The 25,625-nt window shown below is 48.6% G+C and overlaps 1 protein-coding gene across 2 annotated transcripts in view; it reads right to left on the reverse strand.

Annotated features, from left to right (window-relative positions):
* The window catches only part of EFL1 (elongation factor like GTPase 1), a 123,310-nt gene that overhangs the window by 21,169 nt on the left and 76,516 nt on the right, over positions 1-25,625 (reverse strand). For both annotated transcript variants that reach the window (XM_047736110.1, XM_047736111.1), the window contains exons 16-17: positions 11,034-11,165; positions 7,195-7,342 (exon numbers count right to left, since the gene is read on the reverse strand). In XM_047736110.1, the coding sequence (XP_047592066.1) occupies positions 7,195-7,342; positions 11,034-11,165 (280 nt within the window). The remainder of the gene's footprint in view (positions 1-7,194; positions 7,343-11,033; positions 11,166-25,625) is intronic.

Here is a 25,625-nt window from a genome sequence, read left to right on the forward strand (position 1 = left end):
CTGACCTCAGAATCCGTTCTTTTTCCGGTTATGCTATCCTGAAAACTCAAACAGCACATCAAAGGAACACCTCACCGCGACACCAAACAGCTTTTATCACAGGGTATAAAAATTTATTTGTATTAAGAGATCTGTTAAAATACTATAGCACATTAAAAATGTCAAATAAAGTAATCAATCTATGTAACCATCTGTAAAACCCCTTAGCGTTCAATAAAATTTAATACCCTTTCCTGATTTTTAAAAAGGGAAAGCATTTAGAAATCTCAGCAATAGCAAGCATTTCTGAATTATCGTTCTGTTGAGAAAACACACTCATGTTCTCAGAACACTCAAGAAAACCAGCTGCAGAGCTGTGAGCCTCTGATGGCTCCATCTAGGACACCGGCCCCCTTTCCTCGTGTCCTAAAGGTGAAAAGGGCTGTGCACCTCCCCAGCCCTTCAACTTCCTGAGGCTCCCGAGAAGTCCCCTGCGATAATCACTTCGGAGATGAATGAAAGCCGCTCTTCGCCATGGCAGGGGGAGCGTGCCCATGACCGTCGCACCTGCAGGGCGCCTCAGGACCAGAGGCTCTAAAACTCCTGGGAACGCAGAGCCCGCACTGACTTCCAAGAGCGTGCAGGAGGCTGGCTACCCTGGCCACCCCCGTGGCTCCCTGCCATTCCTGACCACCACCACCCGGAGGTCCTGCCATCCCTGGCCAGTACTTTATGAGATCTGGACACAAAGAGCCGTGACAGTCTCTCTGGCCGGGACAACAGGCTCTCCCCTACCTCCTTCTCCTGCACATGACATATTCCTGAACGTGTGTGAGAGCTGGAAAGGAAGCTTGTGTGTTAGAAGGCAGGTTCTGTTCCAAGAGAGCTAATGAACTCTACAATGTTATGTATACTTTTCAATAGGTTTAGCTGTAAAATTCTACAGGACAGGTGACAAACCAAAAATCAACCGATCTGTAGCTGACCACACAGTGAACGCCCACGTACACGGTCACCTGAGTCAGCCACTGGCCCTCAGAAGGACCCACCAGGCCTTCCCCCAAGCCCATCCTGACTTTGACTGGACTCTCTTCTTCAAAATTCCTTTTATCCCCTAAACCTATACCCCTATATGCTACAGCTCAGTCTGGTCTGCTTTCTGTACTGTATAGAGAGCAACAGAATCAAACCTTGTTTTTTGTTTTTGTTTTTTTTTTTTAAATTTATTTATTTGACAGAGAGAGAGAGATCACAAGCAGGCAGAGAGGCAGGGAGAGAGAAGGGGGGAGCCCGATGCGGGGCTTGATCCCAGGACCTGAGATCATGCCCTGAGCCAAAGGCAGAGGCTTTAACCCACTGAGCCACCCAGGTACCCTCAAACCTTGCTTTTTCTGCTGGGTTTTTTCGCTCAGTATTATGTTGTGAGATTTCTCCATGTTCGAACAGCTAGCTTGCTCACAAGATGACTCAACAGAGTTTCATGGTAAGGACGTATCGTGATTTATTTGTCTATCCACTACACTGTCTGAGTGGTTTCCAGTTTGAGGCTATTTAAATGTTTGTTGCTGTGAGTATCCATGATGCACATTTGTCACGCTTTGTGTTAAGTATCTTTAGCTGAGAAAGGGGAGTCGACCTGCCAAGCCAGAGGAAGCACCTACCTCCTACCTGAGCAGGTAGTATGGAATGAGATTCCGAAGTAGCTGCAGAAATTCACATTCCCACTAGTTCTGTAGGTGAACTCCTAGCGCCTATCTCCGCCACCAGCTGATACCGTCACTTGTAAATTTCAACCACTCTGGTGGGTATGTAGAGGTATCTCACTTTGGTTTTAATTTCCTTTCATTGATTAATAAGTTGAATATCTTCATGTATTTATTGGTCTTAAGCTTCTGTTATGTAAAGCACCTGTTCAAGTCTTTACTCTATTTTCTAGGGATTGTTGCCTCTCATTCACTTGTAGGAATTTCCTGTATATCGGGGTTTTAGGTCCTTTGTTTATTGTACATATTACAAAATGTGCTCTCTGACCTTGTGGCTTGCCTTCTGACTCTTCACGGTGTCTTCCAATGATTAAACTTGACTTTGTCATTCACGCTTTTCACACCCTATTTAAAAAGCCTGCCCTATCCGGAGGTCTCAAAGATATTCTCTTTGTATACCTAGTATCTTCTAGGTACTTTATGATTTTGTCCTCCACACTTTACAGTACACCTGGAATAGATTTCTGAGTTTGGGATGAGGTCGAGGCTTTCGGGACAGAGGTCCGAGCTGCCAGCAGTGTCTGCGGAGAGGCTGGCCCTCCCCGCTGTTCCACAGCACCTCTTACAACTGAGCTCCCCACACAAGTCCGCTCATCTGTCTAGCCTTGTGTCCACGGCACGTGGCCAACTCCTGTAGCTTCGTAACAGGTTTTGATTTCTAGTGCAGTAAGAACCTCCACCTTGTTCTACTTTCTTAATGGGTTTTGGTCATCACTGGCCCTTTGCATTTCCACACAAATTTTAGAATCAACTTGTCAGGCTCTGCAACTTTGACTGGGACTGCTCTGAATGTATAATCAGTTTGGGAAAAGCTAACATCATTTTAATACTAAATTTTCAAAGCCATAAAGATGGTACATACCGTCTTTTGTGTTTTATAGTTTTTTCACAGAAGACCCACAAATGAGTAAGTTTTATTCCTGGATATTTGATATTTCTGTTACTGTAAATGGTCACCTTAAAATAATTTTTGTTTTATACAGGTATACAGAAATGCAATCCATTTTGCCTATTAATCTTGAACAGAGCAACCCTGTTGAATTTACTTACTAATCCTAACAGTTTCTATAGATTCTTCTGGATTCTTCGTATATAATCATGTGTGTAAGGGCCTGCCCCTCCCAGAGGAACTAGCTTGTGGACCCCGGAAGTAGGGGCGGGGCAGGCCAGGTAGAGACGTCCAATCGGTGTGGCGTGGGTATATCCACTGGGTGAATTAGGATTCAATTGGCTGCCTGCGTAGGGGCGGGGCTCAACCACCCCCATAAAGGTTGGTCTGCGAGGCTGGCGAAAGGGGGAAGGAGAGCTGTCAGAAGAAGAAGGAAGAAGAAGCAGCAGAAGAGTCGGCGGGAACAGAAGGAGGAGAGTCGGCGGGAGCAGAAGAAGGAGAGTCGGCGGGAGCAGAAGAAGGAGAGCTGTGACAGCTCTTGTAAGAGCTGTGAGAGTGTGACAGCTCTTGTCAGAGCTAGACGAGCCACCGGGGGCCCCGACGCCCGCAGCCCCGCCCACACTGCGGCTTCGGCAGCGGCGCCGCGGGGAGCAGCAGCGGAGCCACCAGGACTCCAGCAGCAGCCGAGATGCCAGCGGTCCTGCCGCCAGCGGTCCCGACGCCAGCGGCCCCGCCGACACACAGCGGGGAACGGCCTAGACACCAGCAACCTCGCTGCGAACGGCCTCGCTGCCAGGAGCGGCCTTGATACCCTGAGCCGCAGCCTCGCTGGAGCTGCGCCATTCTGGGGAGCGGCTTCATCTGGAAAGAGGCTTCCTCGGTGAGCAGCCCTGTGGGAGGCGGCATCGTCAGGAAAGAGGCTTCCTCCAGAGCGGCCTCTTTTTGTGAGCAGCCTTGTCCGAGGAGCGGCCTCGCCGGAGCAGCCCTTGTCCGGGGAGCACCCTTTCCGGGGAGCAGCCCTGAGGAGCGACCTCATCAGCTGCGGCCTCGTCCTGGGAGTGGCCTCGTCCAGAGTGGCCTCATCTACAGAAAGGCCTTGTCCAGAGCAGCCACGTTGGGAGTGGACTTGCTGGGGTCATCGTCGTCACCTTTTCGTAAGAGACAGCCCTGACCGGTCAGTTTGATTTTTGATGCTTGGCGTGAAATAAAGCTTTGTTTGATTTTTGCGTTAATCAGTCTCGTTCTTTGATCACGGATCCTAACAATGTGCAAACGGTGGTGGTTTTAATTTTTCCTTTTTGATTCCCACATCCTTTTTTATTCTTTATAGTGCTGTCCAAGACCGATAGTACAGCACTCCACAGAACCTGTACTGGGGGTACCTTTGTTTTATTTCTGATCGCAAAAGATAGCTCTCAAACATTTCACCCAGTAAGTACATGTTTGCTAGAGTTATTCTGAAGATACTCTTTATCGGTTTAAGGAAATTCCCTTCTATTCTTAGTTTGCTAGGAGTTTTGAGCACGCATGAATGCTGAATTTTATTAAATGCTTTTTCCTTTGTCCACTGAGATGATTTCTCTCCGTTTTCTGTTAATCTGGTAAAGATACATTGGTATATATATATATATATATTTTTTTTTTTTGGTATATATATTTTTAATAAAGATTTTATGTATTTGAGAGAGAGAGCAAGCATGAGCAGGGAGAAGGGCAGAGGGAGAAGCAGACCCCCTGCTGAGCAGGGAGCCCAACACGGGACTCAACCCCAGGACACCAGGATCATGATCCGAGCTGAAGGCAGACACTTAACCAACTGAGCCACCCAGGCACCCTGATTTTCTTTAATGTTATTCCAACTTTGAATTCTTTTGATAGTTATAGGACTATCAGGCTATTTTCCCACTGGTCAGATTTTTCAGGACTTTGTCCATTTCCTTTAAAATTTATCAATATGAAACTGCTCATGATATTCTCTTGTTTCTTGGCCCAGGACAAGCTACCTGGCACCTAATTCATTAAGGTGCCCCGAACTCCAACATGCCATCAGGGCACCTGAGAATGCAATGACTTTTTGTCAACACCAGCTGATGTGGCTGCCTCGGGGTCACCGTACAGCATGTGACATAACACTGGCTAACTGGGTCCCGATGGGCCTGTCCACCCTCCTCTTCCACGCTTGGTCCAGCGGCCTCCCCAGCTAACTGCCCACTCCAGGGGAAGAGGGGATTCCTCCCTCTGTGGCCTCCGGGTCTCCTCTCTGACACGGAAGGAGAGCGGTGTGCTTGAGCGTGAGGTCACTTCTGTTGCACCAGGTCACAATGCAAAGGAAATTATTTTTGTTTTGTGTTGAAGGGGAAGGTATCCTCACTTTTAGAAACTGGAATTTTTAGGAAAAGCAAATAACAAACACTTCAGAATTTACCAAGTATCTTCTTGAGCAGTATATATATTTTTGAAAAGCAGACAGGTTTTTGCTCTTGTTAGCCTCATTCAATATAAGTCTAAATTATTTTCAGGTATTTGGATAGGCTATTTTCTAAAAAGGTTTACACAGAGTAATTCCCAAAATAAACTGATTTATTAAAATATTTTAGCGCTATGTTAAGAACATATTTCTAAAAAACTAGTTTCTTTTATTATATATACACTATAGTTTTCTTCCTCCTGAGAGAAAAAAGTACCCATAATGAAAGCCATGAGGAAAAAATGAAAAGATGAAACAAACATACAAATAAGTAGTAATCAATTAAAATCAATTTTAGGTTAATGGGAAAGCATTATGTGAAATGTAATTCTAAGTGCCAAAAAGCATCTTTTTAAAGAGGAATTAATGGCCCGAGAAATGTAAGGTTATTTAACATGGATTTTAATTGGCAGCAGAGTGTGCAAAGAGAGAAAATAATTTAGTTCAAAGACCCCAAAAACTAACATAACATTTCAATGATTTTTAAAAAATCCTCTAGAGAACTGTTCTTATTTTAAAATATACCTTAAAAATTATTCAATTAGTATTACTCTCTAACCGATATTATAACCTTCAGAAATTGTAAGAAAATGGTGTCAAACATGGAGGAGATGGAAGAGCTGCCGTCCAGTTTTGCACTAATCATGGCTATAAGACATTTAAAGGAGGAATAAACCACAATGTCATTTCAAACTGAAGCACAGAGCTCAGAAAACTCCCCTTCTGGCAGGAGTGTCTATAACATTCCAAGGACGGTGCTGTTGGGGAGCTGTTCTCATGCTAATCCATTATCGGCAGCAGCGGGAGGACTGTAGTAGTAGTACTGCAGCAGGAGCACTGTAGCAGGAGTAGTCAGCAGGAGTATAGCACCAGTAGTGTAGCAGGAGTATTGTAGCACGAGTACCACAGCAGGAGTACTGTAGCAGGAGTACTGCAGCATGAGTACTGTAGCAGTATTGTAGCAGGAGTACTGTAGTACGAGTACTGTAGCAGGAGTATTGCAGCAGGAGTACTACTTGGTAGTACTATTACCAACATGACTGACTCATCATAAGGATTACATGAGACAAATACCATTTAACACAGTGACTGGCATGTCATATTTAGTATATAACTATGTTGGTTATTTATAATGACCATTATAATTACTATGGTCCCCCAAAATTTTAAAATAAGAGGAAGGAAGGCCATTACAAGGCAATTCACCAAAGAAGAAAAATGAATCCCAAATAAACACAGAAAGAAATGTTTCACTAGTAAGCACAGAAAATGTGTTTATGAACACCTGTTGCCTTCCAGGCGGGGGGAGTTTGTTAAAATGATAACATACATGGTTGACAAAATTTGAGAAAAGAAGCACTTTTAAATACTCTTTGCAGGTGTAAGCCGTACGGGCCTTTCTTAAGGATAATATAACTCATAAGCCTAAAAACTGTGCCAGCAATATATGGCCCGTGTTGAGCCAGTGTGCCGCCCCCGCACAGGGTCCATGTGTGCGGAGTGTGCACGGAGCAGGCTGCGGGTCCGCGAGCCCACATGTCACGGACGTGATCTCTGCGCTGTCACTGAATGGCTCCTCTCACCCTTCTGTGTCCTCCTAATTGCTACAATAAACACACAGTAGCTCGGGAATAAAGTGGGAGACCGTTATTGACAAAACGTGATCTGGGATGCCTGTTTTGTGATAGGTCCCCATCAGCAAGATGGAGAAATGGAAAGATCTCCCAAAGGTGTACCTTGTGGAGGTGACCTCGGGAAGGACAGAAGTCTGCCCCAGTCGCTTCTACGATCACAACGTAGGACTCTGTTCTGCTGACCTGCATGTGCGTACGCTTACAGGAAGATACTCACACGGGAAGCTATTTCAGGACTTGAGCTTAAAAATGTGTAATTATTCCAGCACAGAAGTAAACTGTCAGTCATCAGAAACAGAATCTACGACCCAACAGCACAGTAACAGCTCATGCTCGAGATAGGGGCCTTTTGTTTTTCTCCAAAAACAATCCACGGTCTAAGTTCCACTGGTCACACCGACCACTCCCCGCTCACCACCCCCAACTTGGGGGCCGTGACAGCTCCATCTGCCACCAACCTACCTTTCTGTCAAGTCGTCCAGGCATCGCTGGAGGTGGACCTCCCCCGCTGTGACTAAAACGTGCTCTCCCGTTTCTTGAATCAGAACCTGGACGCATGGGTCGGCCTGGTTCAGCAGCTTCATCCCTTTGACAAGCTGAGGCATCTCACCTAGGTCAACGAGAAGAAGGCTGACTCAGTACAGCGAGCGGACGGATCAAACGTCCAGACGATGCCCGTGGCCACCAAGGGGAAAAATACACTGAAGTGAACTCCTAAAACAACTCCCAATCATGCAGCCATGAGAGGAGAATTGTCTCCTGCTGACTCACGAGGACACAAAGCGAACACGGGACCCTCAGCACTCACCGTCGGGACCCCAAAGCTGGTCCACACCGCTTTGTCAAATACTGGGCAAATACAAACTACCACCATCGTATGTGTGAATCCACCTAATTTTATCACAAACGTCCACGTTCTATACCTATAAACGTAACAGAACTCTCCCCCAGAGAAGAGTTAAAACCAACAAATCAATAAGTAAAGACAAAAAAACCACTTCCCGTGGTATTTACTTGAAGAAACTGGTGCCAGGGCCACACATTTAAAAGAATCTCGTGAGACTGCTTGAGGGACCTGCCCGTTTCTGGAGAAAGCTGCCCTCTGGGCCAGGGCCACTGTGCGCGTGTGCTTCTGGAACCTTCCACACTCTTGTCTGCCCTTGCTGCTGGCACACGGCTGCTTTTCCCTACAGTCTGTGGTCCGAGTCCCCGGTCGGCTGCTTCTTCACGCCTTCCCGTGTGCTCAGCAGCTACTGTCCACTCGGGCGGAGCAAGTCTCTCCTTGATGCTTCAGCAGAGACCCGGCCCTGAAGGCATTTCTGTGTAGCCTGGTTTCATGTCGACATTTGAAGGCCCCACCATCCTCAATGCTTGGTTCTCAACAGGCCAAACAAAGCCACAGGAACTCTCTGACATCAGGGGTTTTGAACTCCAGATCGATTTGTTCATCCGTACCTACTCAGGTCTGAAATAAGGCTTCTCTGGTGACAACTAACACTTTGTATCAACTAGCGACGTGCCAGCAAGTACTTCACAGGTAGGAACGTGTTAATGACGTGGCTGGGTGAATGTTCTTGTTTTATAGATGAGGACACAGGTACGGAGAAGCCGAGGACTTGTGCCAAGGTCAGGGCGTTGCTGGCTTTGGTGCGTGCAGGACGGGGGTCAGCGCCCACACAGCTCAGGCAGCCACGAGCCACACGTGGACTGCACAGGATCAGAGGACACGCCCCCCCCCCCCCCCCCCCGGCATGTGGGGCGGCCACGGGCAGTCTCATTTGCTCCTTTTCAGCATACTGGGGTCTTCCTTTGCCTCATTAAGTGGATTTACAGATACTACCCGGCGTTAATGAACTTAACCTTCACAGAAATTTTAACATGGCTGAAAAGCATTTGTGCGAAAGACCACTGGTAACATGAGTAACACAAAGCACAAAGGGAACAATAAAATAAATGAAAAAGCTTTTTGCCAGCTCCCCATTTACTAAATTACCAAGTCCTTAAAAAAAAAAAAAAAAAAAAAGGCATACACACTTAAATCTCTCTCTCCATGGGAAAGGTGACAGTTCAACAACACGCAAAAGAGAAACTTTCTTAAAACAAAACCTGGAATACAGAGACAACGTTTGAAATTAAATGTTTGAAAATGTTTATTTGTAATGATAGTCATTTTGCTGGCAGAAACAGCCTCTATTTAACCTCTTATTAAATCTGGAAGCTGATCCTCCTAACCTGCCTAAAACTCTACCAAATGATCCGTTGAAGATAAAAAATCAACATCTTTTAATAATGTAAGAAAGACTGAGATCATGACAAACACTCACCATCTGGATTTCAGGAAACCTTGGTATATAAACTGGCAACTGGGTTTGAAGACGGGCCCTGTGATCTAGCAAAGGCCGTGTCCGCCCAGCGGCGCTCGGGGATGGGGCACTAAGAAGCCTGAGTCCCGGAGGGTGGCCACCGCTGCGGTCGGCAGACATGGCATCCACGGAGAGCGGGGCTCTGCCCGCAGTGGGCAGGGGCACAAGGGACCAGGGCAGAGCAAACTCGCAGTAACCACCCGCTGAGGGCTCCCAGGGGCCAGCACAGCTTAGAAGTATTCCCAGACATTCTCGGTGCGCACCAAGACAGACCTCACAGCGACACGAGAAGACAGAACTATGTGTAAAGTTCAGACACAGACGTGGGAGCGGGGCCCGCTTGAGTACCGTCCAGAACACGCACAGTAAATCTAGCAAAAACAATGTATCTGGTGGGAAAAAGGAGCATCACTCTTTTTAAAATTATGAAGAGAACTGGGTGCCCCTTCTAAATCATTTTAACTTATTTTTTACAAACTTCAGAACATTCTAATGAAACATACATGAGGAACACTCCGGCATCCAAGGGATCAGCCCAAGTCCTACTTAGCACATTGCCTCATGTAAGGAGAGGAAGTCAGCCTTACTGAGAGTCTGCTATGGGCCGGGCCAGGGCCCCGGGACCCCTCTCCTGCCGCCACAGTTGGGGAGAAGTCCCCGTGGCTGGGCCAGAAGCACAGGGCAGCACACGACTGCCCGAGCTCAAAACTTGCACATTTCTATGAAAACACTGTGGTCTGAGTGAGCACTTCTTTCTTTACTCTCTGATTTAAATGTTGAGATCTACATGGAATAGAGAACAATTAAGTCCTACTAGAAAGGCCTAAGAATGAGCTATGGTTGCCAGACCAAAGGTCACAACTCCAGCTCATCTGAACTCCCTGTACTGTGCGTACTTCCGAGGGCTGGTAGCAGCTGGCAATGGCCAGAGCCCGGCCGGCAGAGCAAGGGAAGAGCACGCCAGGAGGAGCCGGATCTGGACGAGCCCAGACAGGAAGCCGGCGTCAGAGCGAACGGCGTGAACCAACGCAGCCACCAGGCGCCGGAGTCTACAGCGATGGCCACTGAGAACGCCTGGCTCCGGGGCCCAGCGGAGGTGGCTGCTGACCAGGACTGAGCCCAAAGGTCAGAGATGCGGTCCTCCGAGTGTCTGCTCCAGGGGCCCAGGGAGCCTCAGCGCTGAGGCCATCTGGCAGAACATGAGGTCGAGACCAGCTATTGGAAGGCCCCAGCTTCGGGGCGAGAAGGAGTATCTGCGTGCAAGGACGACGGGGCCATCCTCTGTCCTGGCAGAGGACCACGGCCCGGCAGAGCTGTCCTCTGGGTCCCTGGAAGCAAGGCTGGCAGTGGGTCACGGACCTACCCGTGAGCACTGAGGATACAGGTTAGCGCTGTCTCGGGAAGTGACATACAAGAATCACCAGGGACTGGTGAGGCAGACAGTGCACAGAGAAGACGAGGAACTGGTTGCTACGTGATGGGCCGTATGGGGTTGAGGCAGCAAGTGCTCCCTGAAATGGCTGGAAATGCTCCGTGTCTACATAACCCAGCAAACCTGCGAGGGACAGCGCGTGATTCTGAAGCAAGAAGCTTGAGCTAAGATCCTAAAACCATCACATGAAACAGGAGCTTTGCTGGGGGACCACCCCGTGCCAGGGCTGTGGGGGAGGCAGAGAGGCCCTGGTCTCTGCCCTGAACAAGGACCCAGCTTCCCAGGGAGCACAGGGGCCTAACTACCCCTGCTCCTAAGGCAAGCTCAGACTCCCTCTGGCGAGCGGGTGGTATGCAGCGACTCCTGGCGGGGAGATCGCTCCCATCACGCCCGGATGAAAACACACCGCACACTGCTGGTGTAGACAGTGAGGAACCAAGTACGAAACGCACACATGGACACAGTGTCATGAACATCACGGGCTCTGAAAAATGAAGTCGCCTTACTTGGGTGTTTTGGTTCAACAGCGACCCTCACGATCGGGGTGGCCTCGAAGTTGAGTGGTATGAATGGTGGGCAGGACGGCACGCTGCACAGAGTCGCCGACTTGAGCACGAAGTCCTGAAGGCCCCCTATGCCTGCAGGAAGGAAAAGATCTGGGCGGTCAGTAAGGGGTGATCAACTAGGCATTTACGTTAGAAAAATAAGACCATCAACTCCGCGTACATGTCATGAAGGAAAAACACTTGCAAATGTGGCAAGGAACGAGGCAGACCTGCACCCCTGGGTGCTATTTCATTGCCGTTAAAAAGACAGGAATTCTGTGGCCTACGGTTTCGCAGATGCACAAATCACATGGTTACACCAAACTGGCCTAACACAGCCCGACTTTGATCACAGAAGTGAGCATGTATATGTGTGTCCGAAAATCTTATTTTTAAATTGTAACTCTCATTTTTTAAAATACATGAGTTTGGGGGTGCCTGGGTGGTTCAGTGGGTTAAAGCCTCTGCCTTTGGCTCAGGTCATGATCTCAGGATCCTGGGATCGAGCCCTGCATCGGGCTCTCTGCTCAGCGGGGAGCCTGCTTCCTCCACTCTCTCTGCCTACTTGTGATCTCTGTCTGTCAAATAAATAAATAAAATCTTTAAAAAAAATACATGAGTTTGATGAAGATGAATCTCTCTTTTCCCCAAATACTCGCATAGATGTCAAGGGCATCTAGAGATGTCAAGTTTGAGGCTGCTCCGGGTACCCCACCCAAACCACCCTTCATACCACCCCAATGTTAGAAGAGGACATTGGCCTCCCTCCTGCTCCCTCCTGCCCCTCCCCACTGCAGGCTCCTGAAGACGGCTGCCTAAGACCCTCCAGGAGGGCGCCAGTCTCTGAGCGGATGGGAGCACAGGAGAGCCAAAGGCGCGCACCGAGCTGCGCTCCCACAGTACGAGCAGACAACGTTTTAGAAGACATCAAGTAACACACATGAAGCCATTTTTTGTGCTTCTGAGCTAAGGTAAAGATTGGGGAGGGCATGTCAGGGGAGGCTGTCCGCTCAAGGGGAAGGGGACATTCAATCAGCATTCCACATGTCCTTTTTGAACTCAAAAACAACTAAGGAAAGGAAACTAGGAAACAACGCTGCTGCCTTTAGCTGACACCCTGATGTAAAGGTACCTGGGTGACGGATGCCACACAACCCAGCGCTCGGCCTGGGAGGGGAACTGAAACAGAAGCTTCCAGCACACAAGCTCAGGAGGCCGCGGCCAGGTCTCCTGCTGCGACCACACAGCATGGACGGACCTCCGCCGTCCCCCACTGAACACCTCCAGAATTCACCACCTGACCGCGCTAAGGGCGAGCTCCAACCACAAGGAAACCTTCCTTCCATCACGCTGACACCGGTCTTCACCCCATGGCCACACGTGCCCAGTGTGGCTCTCCAGAAGGTCTTCCCAAGATGCACCTCCACGTTCGCCGACCGCCCTGGGGAGTCTGAAGCCATCTGTCGGAGCCTCACACTAAACATCATTAGCTCCTTTAACTGTTCAGCTTGACATGATTTCTAGACCTTTCTTGTGCAGGGGACCCTTCCCAGACTGAGGTTTCCAAGGTACGAAATTCAGCCCCTGCGCTTCTGTGTTTTTATTTGGTCAAGGTGTAACTTCATCACCGCACCTCTTGGCCCAGCACCCAGAAAGGTCTATACTAGCCCTGGCTTCTTGCTAACTCCCCCCACTGGTATATGACGACGGAACAGATTCAGGGCTACCCCAGTTTCCTCTAAGTTCACTAGGAATAACATCATCTCCCCTGAGGCCAGATCCTACATCCCGTCTGACCAGCACACACGTCTTTCTTGCACACATCGCATGTGGTTTCAACGGGATAAAAAAGGCCAGTCCGTCCTCTCTCTCACCAGGAACGTGGGCTGCAGACGGTCAGCGTGCCGGGAACACTGTCTGTCTGGACGTCTGGGCTACGTTCCGCTACTCCAATTACCAAATCTGTTCTTGCTACTTAGGTACGTCCAGATTTGTCAACATGATTATAACTTCCCTGAAAACAGAAAAAAGTCAATACCACGGTATTCCTAGTCAAGATTAAGGATTTCTAGAAAAAGCAATCTTCTAAAGAGAGTAAAAAAATCTATCACCTGCACTACGTGTCACCATTTTCACTTATTTCAAAATACAATCTTAAAATCTAAGAAAGGAAACATTGAGGTTATTTGGGTGAATCACAAAAAAAAAAATTTTAAAATCACTTTGAGAATTTCTTGAAATACTATCAGATAATTACTAAGCAGACAACCTAATATTTATGTATTTATGCAAAACACAGTTTAAAAGAAGCTTTTTTGTTCTCAAATGCTATGAAGTATAATTTTTTTTTTTAAAGTACACCCAGAATCACACTGTCCTAAGACTCACTGTTTCCATTTTGATGTATTTCCCTCTTAACCCGCCCCCACAGGCACACATAATTTACCGTCACAACATCCACAGAACTTTTATCCTTTCTCTTTTACTTCTGTGGCTCTAGTCACATTGATGACAATTATGGAGGAACAGTGTCTTCACAAAAAGGACGTCTGCTAAGGCATTTTTCAAGTGGGACTGAGGGGGGTAAAGGACATGTTCCCTCAAGACAATCATTTCAGAATTTCTGGGACAGAACAAGTAACAGTTTGGGAAAAAAAAAAATCAGAAATTAGCATGCCATCAATTTGGTTGAAAGACTAAGAAGAGGACAAGCTTTTTTTATTTAGTATTTATTGAAAAAGGCACGAGATCTAAATATAAGAAAGAGGGAAATCCAGGCTGAGGAAACAGGAACACGCCATAGAACCCGGAACCCCAGCTTATTTCTATAGGAACATCGGTAAGTGTCATTTGGTTGAAGAGAAATGATCCAAGCCCTCTCTGGTCCTCACTCTTCCCTCCACAAGTGCGCTCAGATATGGGAGCGGGTGAGCTCTGGCTCCCAGGCTGGGGTGACGGGTAACCACACCCAAGAAAACGCTGAGCCCCGCACCGTGTCCGCACTCCTTCACCTGGCCGGCCCGGCACCCCCTCAAAGTCTCCTTCCTCAAACAGCAGCACTGTACAAACACTGGTGGGACCCAATTTTTTCCCAGGCTCTCTCTAATGTTCCCTTTAGAAAGTATTTCAGAAACAATATCAAGGAGCAGCTTTTAGGATCTGAGACTGGAAATACGGAGCCTAAGAGACAGAAGGGCCCTTTGCTGACAATGTTCTACTCTGAACAACTCCCCAAGTGCACAGGCCGAACGCATCTAGGCCGAGGCACAACGGCGGCCAGGAAGATGGAGAAACTGTCGTGGAGTCCCCCCACCGCAGCCTGCGGACCAAGCCCTCCGCCCATCTGGACGGTTCTATGCTCCGGGAAGTCTGGATTCTAACGTGCACTTTCAATGCTGGTCTAAAAATGGTACTGGAACTTAAAACACACACATGCTCGCGCGTGCGCGCGCGCACACACACACACACACACACACTTTGTGGGAACACATGTCAACGCTCTAGCTAGAATACGGTCTCCTAACTGCCACGGTTTCATTTCAAGCCAATGTTAACCTCACTGCTCAGGAACCACCACCACCTTGTCCTCCTCATCTGCTGACTCCGCCTGACGGAACAGCCTCCTTCAAACCCCGCAGTAAAGGCGAGTTCTACACCGTGGATGCCGGCAGAGCCTCAGGCCTGTCAGAGCCGTGGATGTGACCTCCGGAGGGACCCAAGGGTTCAGAGCTGTGCCGCTGAGCCTTGAACAGCACAGGGTTCGGGGCACCAGCCCCTGCGCAGCTGAAGATCCACGTGTGACTCAGACTGCCCCCAAACATAACCACTAATAGTCCGCTGTTGGCCAGAAGCCCCACGGAGAACACGCTCAGCTGATGAACATGTATTCCGTGTGTTCCGTGTATTCCACACCGCATTCCTACACGAGTGAGCCAGAGAAAAGGTCACTAAGAAAACCATAAGAGAAAATATATTCACAGCACCATGCTTCATTTACTGGAAGAAGTCCACCTAGAAGTAGACCCACGCGGCGCAAACCTGTATTGTTCAAGGATCAAACGGATAAAATTTTTTTTCAAGTACAGGTTTCCAGAGCAGCGCAAGTCTAGAGAAGCCCCCATCTTGGAAGCCCACCTTCTAAGCCAGGCCTGTCTCTGGACACCGAAGCCATCTCGTCTGCCTGAAGTCTGCTGCCCCGATCTCGAATCTCTCAGCAGAACTCTGACACCGGCTCCTTTGTCTTAACTACGGAGGCCATCACAGGGCATCACGCACTTCGTGACTTATCACGGAGGGACGTGGGCACTTAGGTACATGAATGCAAAATAGGATCACACGCCTTTCCCAGGTCTCCTGGGCTGATATAATAAACAGCTCCAACGTGGGCCAATATTGCGTAGCTGAGGTTTTCAGAGATCGGTCAGGTTTCCCTGGTGCGCTACACAATCCATTAAATCCACTGCCCTTTACCTTCTTGGTGCTACAAGAGGCCCCAGGAAAATCTTACAACAGTGACATCACCGGGTCAGAATTCTTTCATCCCACAGGTACAGATGGAGGTCATAACCAGTTAATAATAGTTCTTAGGCAAGTTACATCAAGACAAGGGCCTTATTCTCAGAAGAGAGGCTACAGTAAGGAGAAAAACGAATTATCAGAGGAATCAAAAATACTTATTTTGGGGATGTGTGGGCTTGCTGTCCTTGCCGGTGCTAGAGAACAGGTGGGAACCTGCCTTGCAGAGCTCTGCGTCCAGCAGCAGTGACAACGGGGTATCAGGAGGGAGTCTCAACTTACGCCCCAAGAAGCAGTCCTAACGGAGCCAGACCACCTCTGCTCCTGCAGGAACAGACAACACCGTACAGCCCGGCTCTCACCCAGGGAATGACATGGGCAGGGAGGTCCAGGATTAAATAAGAGAAGAAGGGGTGCCCGGTGGCTCAGTCAATTAAACCTCTGCCTTCGGCTCAGGTCATGATCCCACAGTCCTGGGATCGAGCCCCGCATCGGGCTCCCTGCTCAGCGCGGAGCCTGCTTCTCTCTCTCTTCCTCTGCCCCCTCCCCAACTTGTGGGTTTTTTTCCTCTCTAATAAATAAATAAATAAAATCTTTAAAAAAAGAAAAAATAAAATAGTGGAGGAAATTCCATCTTGGGCCTGGAAGTGGAACAGATCACTAAATGCTGCCTAATTTCCTACCTCAGAGCAAATAAAAAGTTAAAAAAAAAAAAAAAAAAAGGCCCTTCGGTTATCTCTTGGTGTGTCATACGGGACAAAAAGGAGTGTCCAGAGGCTAGCCCTAGGCAAAGGAGGCAGCACATAATTAATTCATTAATTAAATTTTTAAAAAAGATTTTATTTATTTATTTTACAGAGATCACAAGCAGGCAGGGAGGCAGGCAGAGAGAGAGGGAGAAGCAGGCTCCCCGCTGAGCAGAGAGCCCGATGCGGGGCTTGATCCCAGGACCCTGGGATCATGACCTGGGCCGAAGGCAGAGGCTTAATCCACTGAGCCACCCAGGTGCCCCACATAATTAATTTATTAAAAAATAATGTTTCCTACTGGAGCAGAAATTGATGTGAAGGGCTGAGGAGAACAGGACAGTGGGGAGAGGAATCCCAGGCCCGGGACCCAGTGCACAAAGCCCCAGAGTGTTCTGGGAGCTGGGGGACATGCAGGGTGGCTGCGGCACAGGGGACGACGAGGATGGTGGGCAGGGCAGAAAGGAGGCCAATGGGACACACACAGAGCATCTGGGGACTCAGGTGCCACATCACGCCTGGACTTTCCACAGAGGGCAGATGCAGGTGAGTCAGACCCAAAGCGGAGCCGGCAGGCTTGGCTGTGACCTCGGAGCCATGAAGAAGGGACGGAGCTAAGATCGAGATTTCAGATCCGGATTTCAGACTTGGACAACTCAGCAGAGGATTACCTGTTCAAAGCATTTCTCTACCCTCCTTTCGGGTTCCCAAGTGTTCCTGTCATTCGTATATGTTCTTCATGGGATAAACCCTGTGATTCATCACATTTTCCCCTGCAGACTGTGGTTTCTCTTTCCATTTTGTGTCTCTTTTTTTCTAATACCTTTTCTGAGCCTTTTTTGTATGGAGATCTAAGATTAAAAGCATAGAAAAGTTGTGCTTTCAAAAAACTAATAAATATTAACTTTCTATTGATGAGTCAACTTTCTTTTTGATGATTTCGTTTTAAGGGCGGGGCACAAGCCCGCACTTCCTGAGGTTTTTTCAATGAACACGTGACCATGAGCACAGTTCTGTCCTCAGAGCTTAAAATCCGGATAGGGACAAAGGAAGCCATGACAGTACACGGTGATAAGCATCACAAGGAGAGAAGTAGGAGGTTTGTTCATCCAAGAGAGAGAGAAAGAGAGAGAGAGAGAGAGAGAGAGAGGAGCTGCCCGGGCGTGGGGGACTGGTCACCACCTGCGGAGGCCCTGCGGGCCAGCAGAACAGCACAGCCATTTTCATTTTCAGCCTCAGGGACCCTGCAAAGTGTTTATGGTAGTTGTTTTATTAATAAAGTTGGTGACCAATTCGGGGGTTTTTTTGGTGTATGGTATGAATTGCTTACTTAATTTTGTATATATACTACTAGCTGGTTAACTGTAAAGATCGCTTGGAGGCACAAAATTCATATTCACAGTCAGATGCACGTATGAGCTTTGTATCCTGGCCCGATGACCTACATTTGTATTTTACATAGTAATACAGTTTTAAGGCGGCTCCTCTGAGATACGTTTCAACTCAAATGATTTAAGTAAAGCACAAAGCACAAAATGGCTAGCAGAGTTTAAAACACTGGAAATGTTTCCAGGTTAAAAGAAAGAAAAGAGATACAGCTTTACACAACCAGGAAGTTAAAGCCAGATTTCTTTTTATATTTGAACTCAAAATATTTCCAATTAAAGGCAGGAAGTGGAGTCACATTGGATGAAATGGCAACTGCGTCACAGGCGCACAACAGATCCTGGTTGAAATGATCCAGGGAAGAAAATGGGGGACAGCCAGGATCACATGTGAGGCCAGAGAAGAGCGACCCTAGCTCTGTACTGCGGGTCACATTAAAGATAGTAAGCGAGGGTCCGCTCCTATCTCCTTTCTCGGGACAGTAATGCAACTGGAGGAAAACAAAGGTACGGACAGTGCAGCCACGGCGGTGTGTCTGATTACACGGCAGAGAAAATGCATGAAGAGCCCAGAACCATGTATGTGGAAACCCAGATGTGACTGAGGGGCGGCACTGGGGGACGAGGGACCACTGCGACAATTAGCTAACGACCTGGAAACGATAGTACACACACCTCTACCATGCGGCACGCACAGTAACACATTTCACAGGGATCAAAGAGCTGAGGGTAAAACAAAAACCGACAGCACATATCACAAGACGACACGCGAAGACGGGCAACTATTAGTATTAGCGGCGTATCACAAAAATCCCAAAAATTAAAGGTTACAAAATATTTTCAGTGTTTGAAAGACAAGGGATTAGTAAACATGATATATAAAGAACTAGTACAAATCAATGAGAAAGACAGGCAACCCCTTAGCAATACGGGCAAGGAACACCAGCAGTTCCAAGAGAAGACCAAAAGAAAAGGAAGCCCCGAACAGTAGGAAAACGTATAAAAAAGAATCTTAGTCTAAGTAATAACAAGGTAAATGCAAATTAGGGCAAAGAGATGGTATTTCACACCAATACAAGTGTTGTGTAACTGCAAAGAGAGCCTGGGTTTAGTAAAGAAGTGCAGAAAGGGTAGGTCTTCTACACTGGAAGACAGAAATGATGGTCATGACCCTCGGGAGAACAACTGTGCACGTTCAGCAAAGGACAGCTGGACGGTGCAACTCACCAGCCTGACGCCAGCCCATTGCTGGCAGTAGACCCAGTAGACCCCTGCCCAGTGCTGGCAACAGGCACACCAGTGTGCCCGCAGCGCCCCACAAGCAGTAATACGACTCCAGGGGGACACATGCAGGCAATTTGGTCTCTCCTGGACACACTTCTGGCTGGGGCCTACTGCTGGGATTCAGCGGGCAGAGTCAGGGCCCAGGGCCTTGCAATGTGCACAAACATCCCCCTCAAGGAATTCCCCCAGGTCGCACAGCTTCTGAGTGTTCTGCTGGACACACCTGTTTCTAATGATCTGAGCTTAAATCTAACTCCCTTTGAATAACAAAGTACTTTCTTCACAATTAAATATACTTCAAGTTTTCAGGAATTCTGTTCTGAAAATGAGCTGTTCACCATATCAGTGACAGCCACTCGCGGCCTGAGAAATCAGTAGCACACACGCGCCGGCCTCCAGCCGCGCCTGCTGCCGCCACGCTCCTGGTGATTGCGAGCCGCTGACTTGAGGATGCCATTGGTGTGCTGAGCCGGAGCATTTGCACGCTGCGATGTACTTAATATCACTGCGGATCATTTCTCTTTTATTTATCTTCCCATCACAGCAAAGGTAACTACTGATGTTTTTGAAATTAGGTAAGCAGGGAGATTATCTTTGAATTTCATTTCTAGGTGGATGTTCATTACATTGTATGTTATTTTTATGATTATAATTTTTTTCAATCAGAAGATTAAAAAAAAAAAAAACAGAAACAGCCTTCAGTTGCTTCTGTGCCTTGAATGCTTGCCCTTTTTGACCACATAGCAAGAGGCCCTGCGATTACCCTGCATATGTGTTATATCGGCATCAGCTGGTTTAGATGCTAGAAACTAAAACCGTGCTCTCACCCCCAGACCGCCAGACTTGGATTTCCCTGGTGCCTGGTGTCCGCTGAGGGAGTTTTGGATTCCTATCTGATAGGGGGCTGGAATGCTTCTTGAGGTTAATCAAGGTTTTGAGAGCGAGGCGTCTGACAGCTGTGCAGTGAAGGCCCCTGTTCACTCTTAGTTCCACGAAGACCCTCATCTCCAGATCCCCTCACAGGCCATCCCGGCATTAGATGTGGGCCTGCGTCACCGGACCCCACCCCCGTGTCCTCTACCATTTGTCATGATCACCTTTCCAGTAGTTAATATTTTCTTCAAAGTCAATTTAGTAATTGTAGAATTTAGAGGGTCCCACAGAACCTTACAATCTCATACATCGTGATTTATTTAGGAGGAGAGCTCAACACAGTTGGGAAAGGAATGTCCCATATAATTCCTGTGCACTTTAGACTTATGTCAACACCACGGAGGAGACAGAAACGAAGACCAAGACCCCACATTCAGTCTTCTCACGTTTTGTTCCCGTAGGTGCCCCTAGAGCATCTGAAAGCTCAGTCACTTTATCTAGTCCCTCAGCCCTGGAGTCTGGAACGCTGGAGACTACGGCTACGTGTCCACATCCTGAGGAAACATGGTTACCAGGGCACAGAATCAACCTACCAGACGCCAGAAGAAAGGTCATTCCTAAGAAGAAAAGGAAAACACTAGAACTTAACTAGACTTTAAGCAAGCACAGGTCATCTGAGCACAAGCCAGTACTTCTGCCAGTACACGCAGCTTTCAAAGCTGTTGTGCCCGTGGACTGATCCCTTCATGGATGAATGAAAGAAGAATGTGTCACTTTAAACGTTAGTGAGGCTCACATTATAGTAGTAGCGGGATTTAAGTTTACAAGAAATGAAAGCAGTTGGTTAGTACTAGTGTGGGATCAACTCCCCCAACAAGGACCAAGGAATCGGTACTGGAGGCTGGATTGATAGGCGACTCAGCTGAAAAAGAAGTGGAAGTAAGTAAAGATGGGGCCCCAAACTGATGCACCGTTTCTCATTTGCTGCTCTCCTGTAAACAAGAGGTCAGTAAAATCTCCACGACGTAGCAGTTTTCATCACTGGTAAGTAAGAACATCCCACACGTCCAGCAATATGCTAACCACAGTGTTTTTGGCAATAAAATATCATACGACAAATCGAATTCTGAAGACCACTTAGACCCAGATAGAGCAGAATACAAAATCCTATGCAGAAAAGATGATATGAACAGAAGAGAAAATATAACTAAAGATGAAACCTAGAGTAGTAGCATCATTGGAATTATGAATGATTATTTTAAAAAAGAAAAGATTGTAATTTTACCATGAAAAGTTTTTAGACACAGGCCACAAGAACTTAGGAGATGTTTTTGTTTTTTGTTTTCTTAAGAGCTGTCATTAACAGAATGAAGTCAACATAAACCATATAAACTGATGTAAGGCAGAGGGGACACCATGAGGCACTGAGGGAGGGTCTCGTAATGACTCTAGTCACTGGCCTATCCGCCCTGAAAGAAACAACCCATCTGGCTCCCGCCTCACACATTTTACAACCAATTGCCGACGGATCACAAGTCTTAATCTCATAAATAGAACAAAGAAACTTATAGAAAAATAAGACCGAATTTCCCACGACTTTGGAGCAAGCAGATTTCTGGAAAAGGGCAAAAAAAGCAGTAATCATAAAAAATCGATCAGTATTACACTATATTAAAGTTAGAAACTGTGGTTTTCCAAAAGACACTGTTAAAGAGCAGAAGGTCACTCCCCAAGCGGGAAAAAATATCTCCAATAAATACATCCAAGCAGGGACTTTCATGCAGATATATAAAGAATGCGTACAAATCAATATAAAAGGAGAGAACCTTTAAAAAAGCAGCAAACACTTAACAGGCATTTCATAAGTGGGTAAAAATCAATGGTCAATAAATAAATGAAAAGGAACTGAAATTCACTAGTCATTGGGGAACGACATAAGATACTCCCCCACACACACCAGAGTGGCTCGGTGAGAGACAAAACAGACGCTGGCAAAGGCAGGAGCCACCGGAGTGTTCAGTGAGCTCCTGGAGGAAGCAGAAACCGGTACCCTCACCGAGTCTGTGCCTACGCCCACCCGACGACACAGCAACTTCCTCCCAACACAGGGTGATCCAGTATCCAGGAGGAGACGTGCGGGGAATGTTCAAAGCAACAGCATCCCGCAGAGCCACACACTGGAGCCAAACTCGCCATCCGCCAGCTAAAGAGGGGGCACGCGCCACTGCAGTCCCAGCAGACAGCAAGGACAGACCCGGCGACGCTCACCACCAGCAGGCCCGACGCGCAAGGACACGCTCTACGGTTCACCTTCACGATGCTTAACAGGTAAAATGAATCTATGACATGAGAAGCCAGGACGGCAGCTACCCCTAGGGGTGGGTGTGGCCGGGGGGGGCAGGAATCGGACGGGCACTTGGCTTCTGGGATGCCGGTGGTGTTCCGTGCCTCAATCTGGAAGCTAGTAGCACTGGCACGTGTGCCGTTTAGGAACACCTATCAAGCTGTGATTTCCTCTATGCCTGTGATGCACCCAGGAAGATTTACTTAAAGACGCCATTTGACACAAATTACGGGTACTGCAGGTGCTTCTGAGTCTTCCAGGGATGCCACAACTCAGCTGGTGAGGATAAACCATTTCAGAGCCGTCACAAAGGAACCAGCCGCTGGAGAAAGAACACATGGCCTGTCGCCTCGTCCCTCTTCCCGCCACATCGTCCAATGACCAGTGAAATGCGTGTCCCGGTGCAACGTTCTTACACGGACTCTGGACTCTGTCCTTGAGCAGATGACTTCCTTATTCCAATCAGAGCAGCCTCCGGCTACGGCCGTCTGTCTACCCTCTGGCTACCACTGACACTATGTCTATGTCTACCCTCTGGCTCCTGACTCTCTGTGGTCCATGCGGAGGCTGGTCCTTCTGGATTCCCATTGGTAGATGCTCAAAACAGCTTTGAAAACTATTCTTTGGGTTTTGGTCTGTTTTATTTTTCAGGAAAACAAGACAATTCCTAGCAAACATCACACCCTTCTCTACCTCTATCTATTTATAAAAAACATCCAACACGTTACCCAAAGAATTTCTGAGCATCTCCTTCCGCTCTCCCCAGCTACCAGTGCTGACATCTAGACATCATTAGAGTAAGACGATCTCAGTTACATCATGGCAAGCATTTCTTTGGCTCCAAGAAAAACAGAAAAAGTGCTGCAGAAAGTAGGTCAGCAAAATAACGTGAAAGTCATTTCAAGTGGATTATTTCCGTCATATGGTCCATGATGGCCTTGTGTATGGGAGTCTCCGGACAAAGACCCCAGCAGTACCACTGTGAGTACGACGATCACTTCTAACTGACCACAAAGAGGAGACCCATAAAAAAGGATGTCAGGGGAACCTCCCTTCCTCTACCAGGGCCCCAGTGTTTTCTCAAACCACCACAAGTGTCCTTCTGACTTACCAACAGGCCCTATCCCTAGTGAACCCTGTTACCAACCAGACAGTTCCTCGGCACCGCCTCACAGAAGTGCTGATGGAACATCTGTGAAGAAGCCTTCCTGGGACGGACTTGTGCAAACCACTCTCAGGCCTTCCTGCCCACGAGCAGGGTCAGATGAGCCATAACCAGACCCCACCGGCAGGTTTCCGTTCATTCATAAATGGCCGACTCTGCACAAACTCAGCACTAGATTTCGCCCTGAATTTAACGGACGTGACAGAACCACCTCCAGGTGACCAAGAAGACTCCAAGTTAATCTGCTTTCCTGCACTATGCATCAAGGCCAGAAAAACCATTCTTAAAGCCACTGAACATCATTTCAGATACAGTCTGTGACTCTACCTGAACACAGGAAGGAAATGACCACCTGCTTCATGTCAGTTTCCCGACAACCGTCAGATGGCACCTCCTCCCTGACAACACAGAAAGTCGCAGGGAATCACGGCACACGCAGCCGCAGAGGGACCTCGACGGCATCTGTGCTTCCAAACAACCCACTGCACATGGGGCCTCCTCCGAACCATCCCGGGGACGGGGCACTCACAGCAGCCCGCGTCCCCGCCAAGCAGCGGGGCTTCTAACTCGTGTGAGTGTGCATAGTTCCCGGCTTCGTCACGAACACCCGGGGCTTGACACGCACACGGATGTCACATGGCCTCCGCGTGTTGGGCTCTCCCTGGCTTCTCGGGTTGTACTCAGATCACACTCCTCCTCAGTAACGCCGCTGCCTCTACTTTTCCTTCCGGAGTCACACAAGCCTCCCCACACCAGGGAGCTGGCTGTCACGTCCTCCCAGCACCTCTGTCTTCAGAACCCCCGCTCGAAACACCCAACTCTCTCCACTTCCAGGCCCATTTCTAGGCGGTCGTTTGTGGGAAAAGGCGCCCGGCTTGTGCTGAGCACGGGTCCACCAGGAGCCAGCGGTCTGAGGTGGCCTCTCCCCCACAAAGCACAGGGCGACTCACAAGGGAGTGGGTTCCCACAAGGGTCACCCGTATCCGAAGGATTACTCTGTCAGCAGAAGCAAGGACCGAGTCCATCCAGAGACGGCAGAAGAGGATGGCATCTTTTGTGGGTACAAAGGACAAGAAGCCAAGACATGGTGCGAGGTCAGGTTTAAGGAACAGAGCAGTCACCCAGTGACGGCAGGGCCAGCCCACGCGGGAGGGGAGCCGGGCACCCGCCCCCACGTCTGGGCTACAGCTCCCGGGTTACAGGGCAGTTTTAAAGGGCACAGGCCAGAAAGGCCATCAATGAGGTCTGCGGGTGGCCACGATCACCCGGTGGGGGCAGGAGCCTGGTGCAGCCCAGGTAAGGCGCACGCAAGGTCCGTAGGGGAAGAGGTAGCCCCAAGTGGGGCCTGTCCCAGGAATTTACTGGACAGAGAAGCACTTCAGCTGAATTCTAGGCGAGGCCCGAAAAGGATCAATTTCTCAAATGTGGGGAGAAAGAAAGGTTGATCATCACGTTTTATAGTCATTCTGTCCCTTCTTTAGTAACACCAAGTGCTGGCTATGCCCAGGTGTGCGCCCGAGTCTCGAGACCGGGAGTAAGAACGGTTCTGCAGGGAGGCTGGCTTCCCGGTACGCAGCGCTCGCTGGCTCCTTCCATGCATTCATCTCCCCGCGCTGCAGGGGTCGCGCCTGCCTCCTCCGGGCGTGGGGTCATGTCACCCCCGAGGGCGCCCTGTCCGGTGAGCAGTCGCCGGCCCTGAGTCCCTGCGCTCCCGAGCCCGCCGCACTGACCCCCCTGGACGGCCACAGAGGCCAGCTGAGGCGAGCAGGTCTGGCGAGGCCCCCACCCTCCCTAAATCTGATAGAAGGAGCGGGAAGAAACGCAATCATAACAAGGTTCTAGGGAGGGTCCAGGAAAATGTACTCTACGGCTCCGCGGTGCTGAGTTTCTGGCCATTTTGAATATCATCACCGGGTGCACAATAGGCCCTTGTGTTCTCTGTCTGTGAGCTGGGTCGGCTGGCAGCCGGCTGCATATCTTAGAGAGGTACTGAAGCCAACGTTAAAACAAAACCGAGCACAGGATTCCCTAAAAAGTGCAAAGTACCGGGAAGCCTGCCCAGAAGGATAATGTCAGGCTATCTTAGGAGCCCAAGAGCAGAACTCTCGATCAGTACCTATTATTAATGAGGGCTCACGTTTCAGGGAGGCTAGAGTGGGCCATGCCCTCCTCCCCACGGGCCTGGTTTACTCGCTGTGGGGCTGTGGCACTCCAAGACCGCCAAGGTGAGGAGAGTCATGA

This window comes from Lutra lutra, chromosome 7 (assembly GCF_902655055.1).
Source record: "Lutra lutra chromosome 7, mLutLut1.2, whole genome shotgun sequence".
NCBI lineage: Eukaryota > Metazoa > Chordata > Mammalia > Carnivora > Mustelidae > Lutra > Lutra lutra.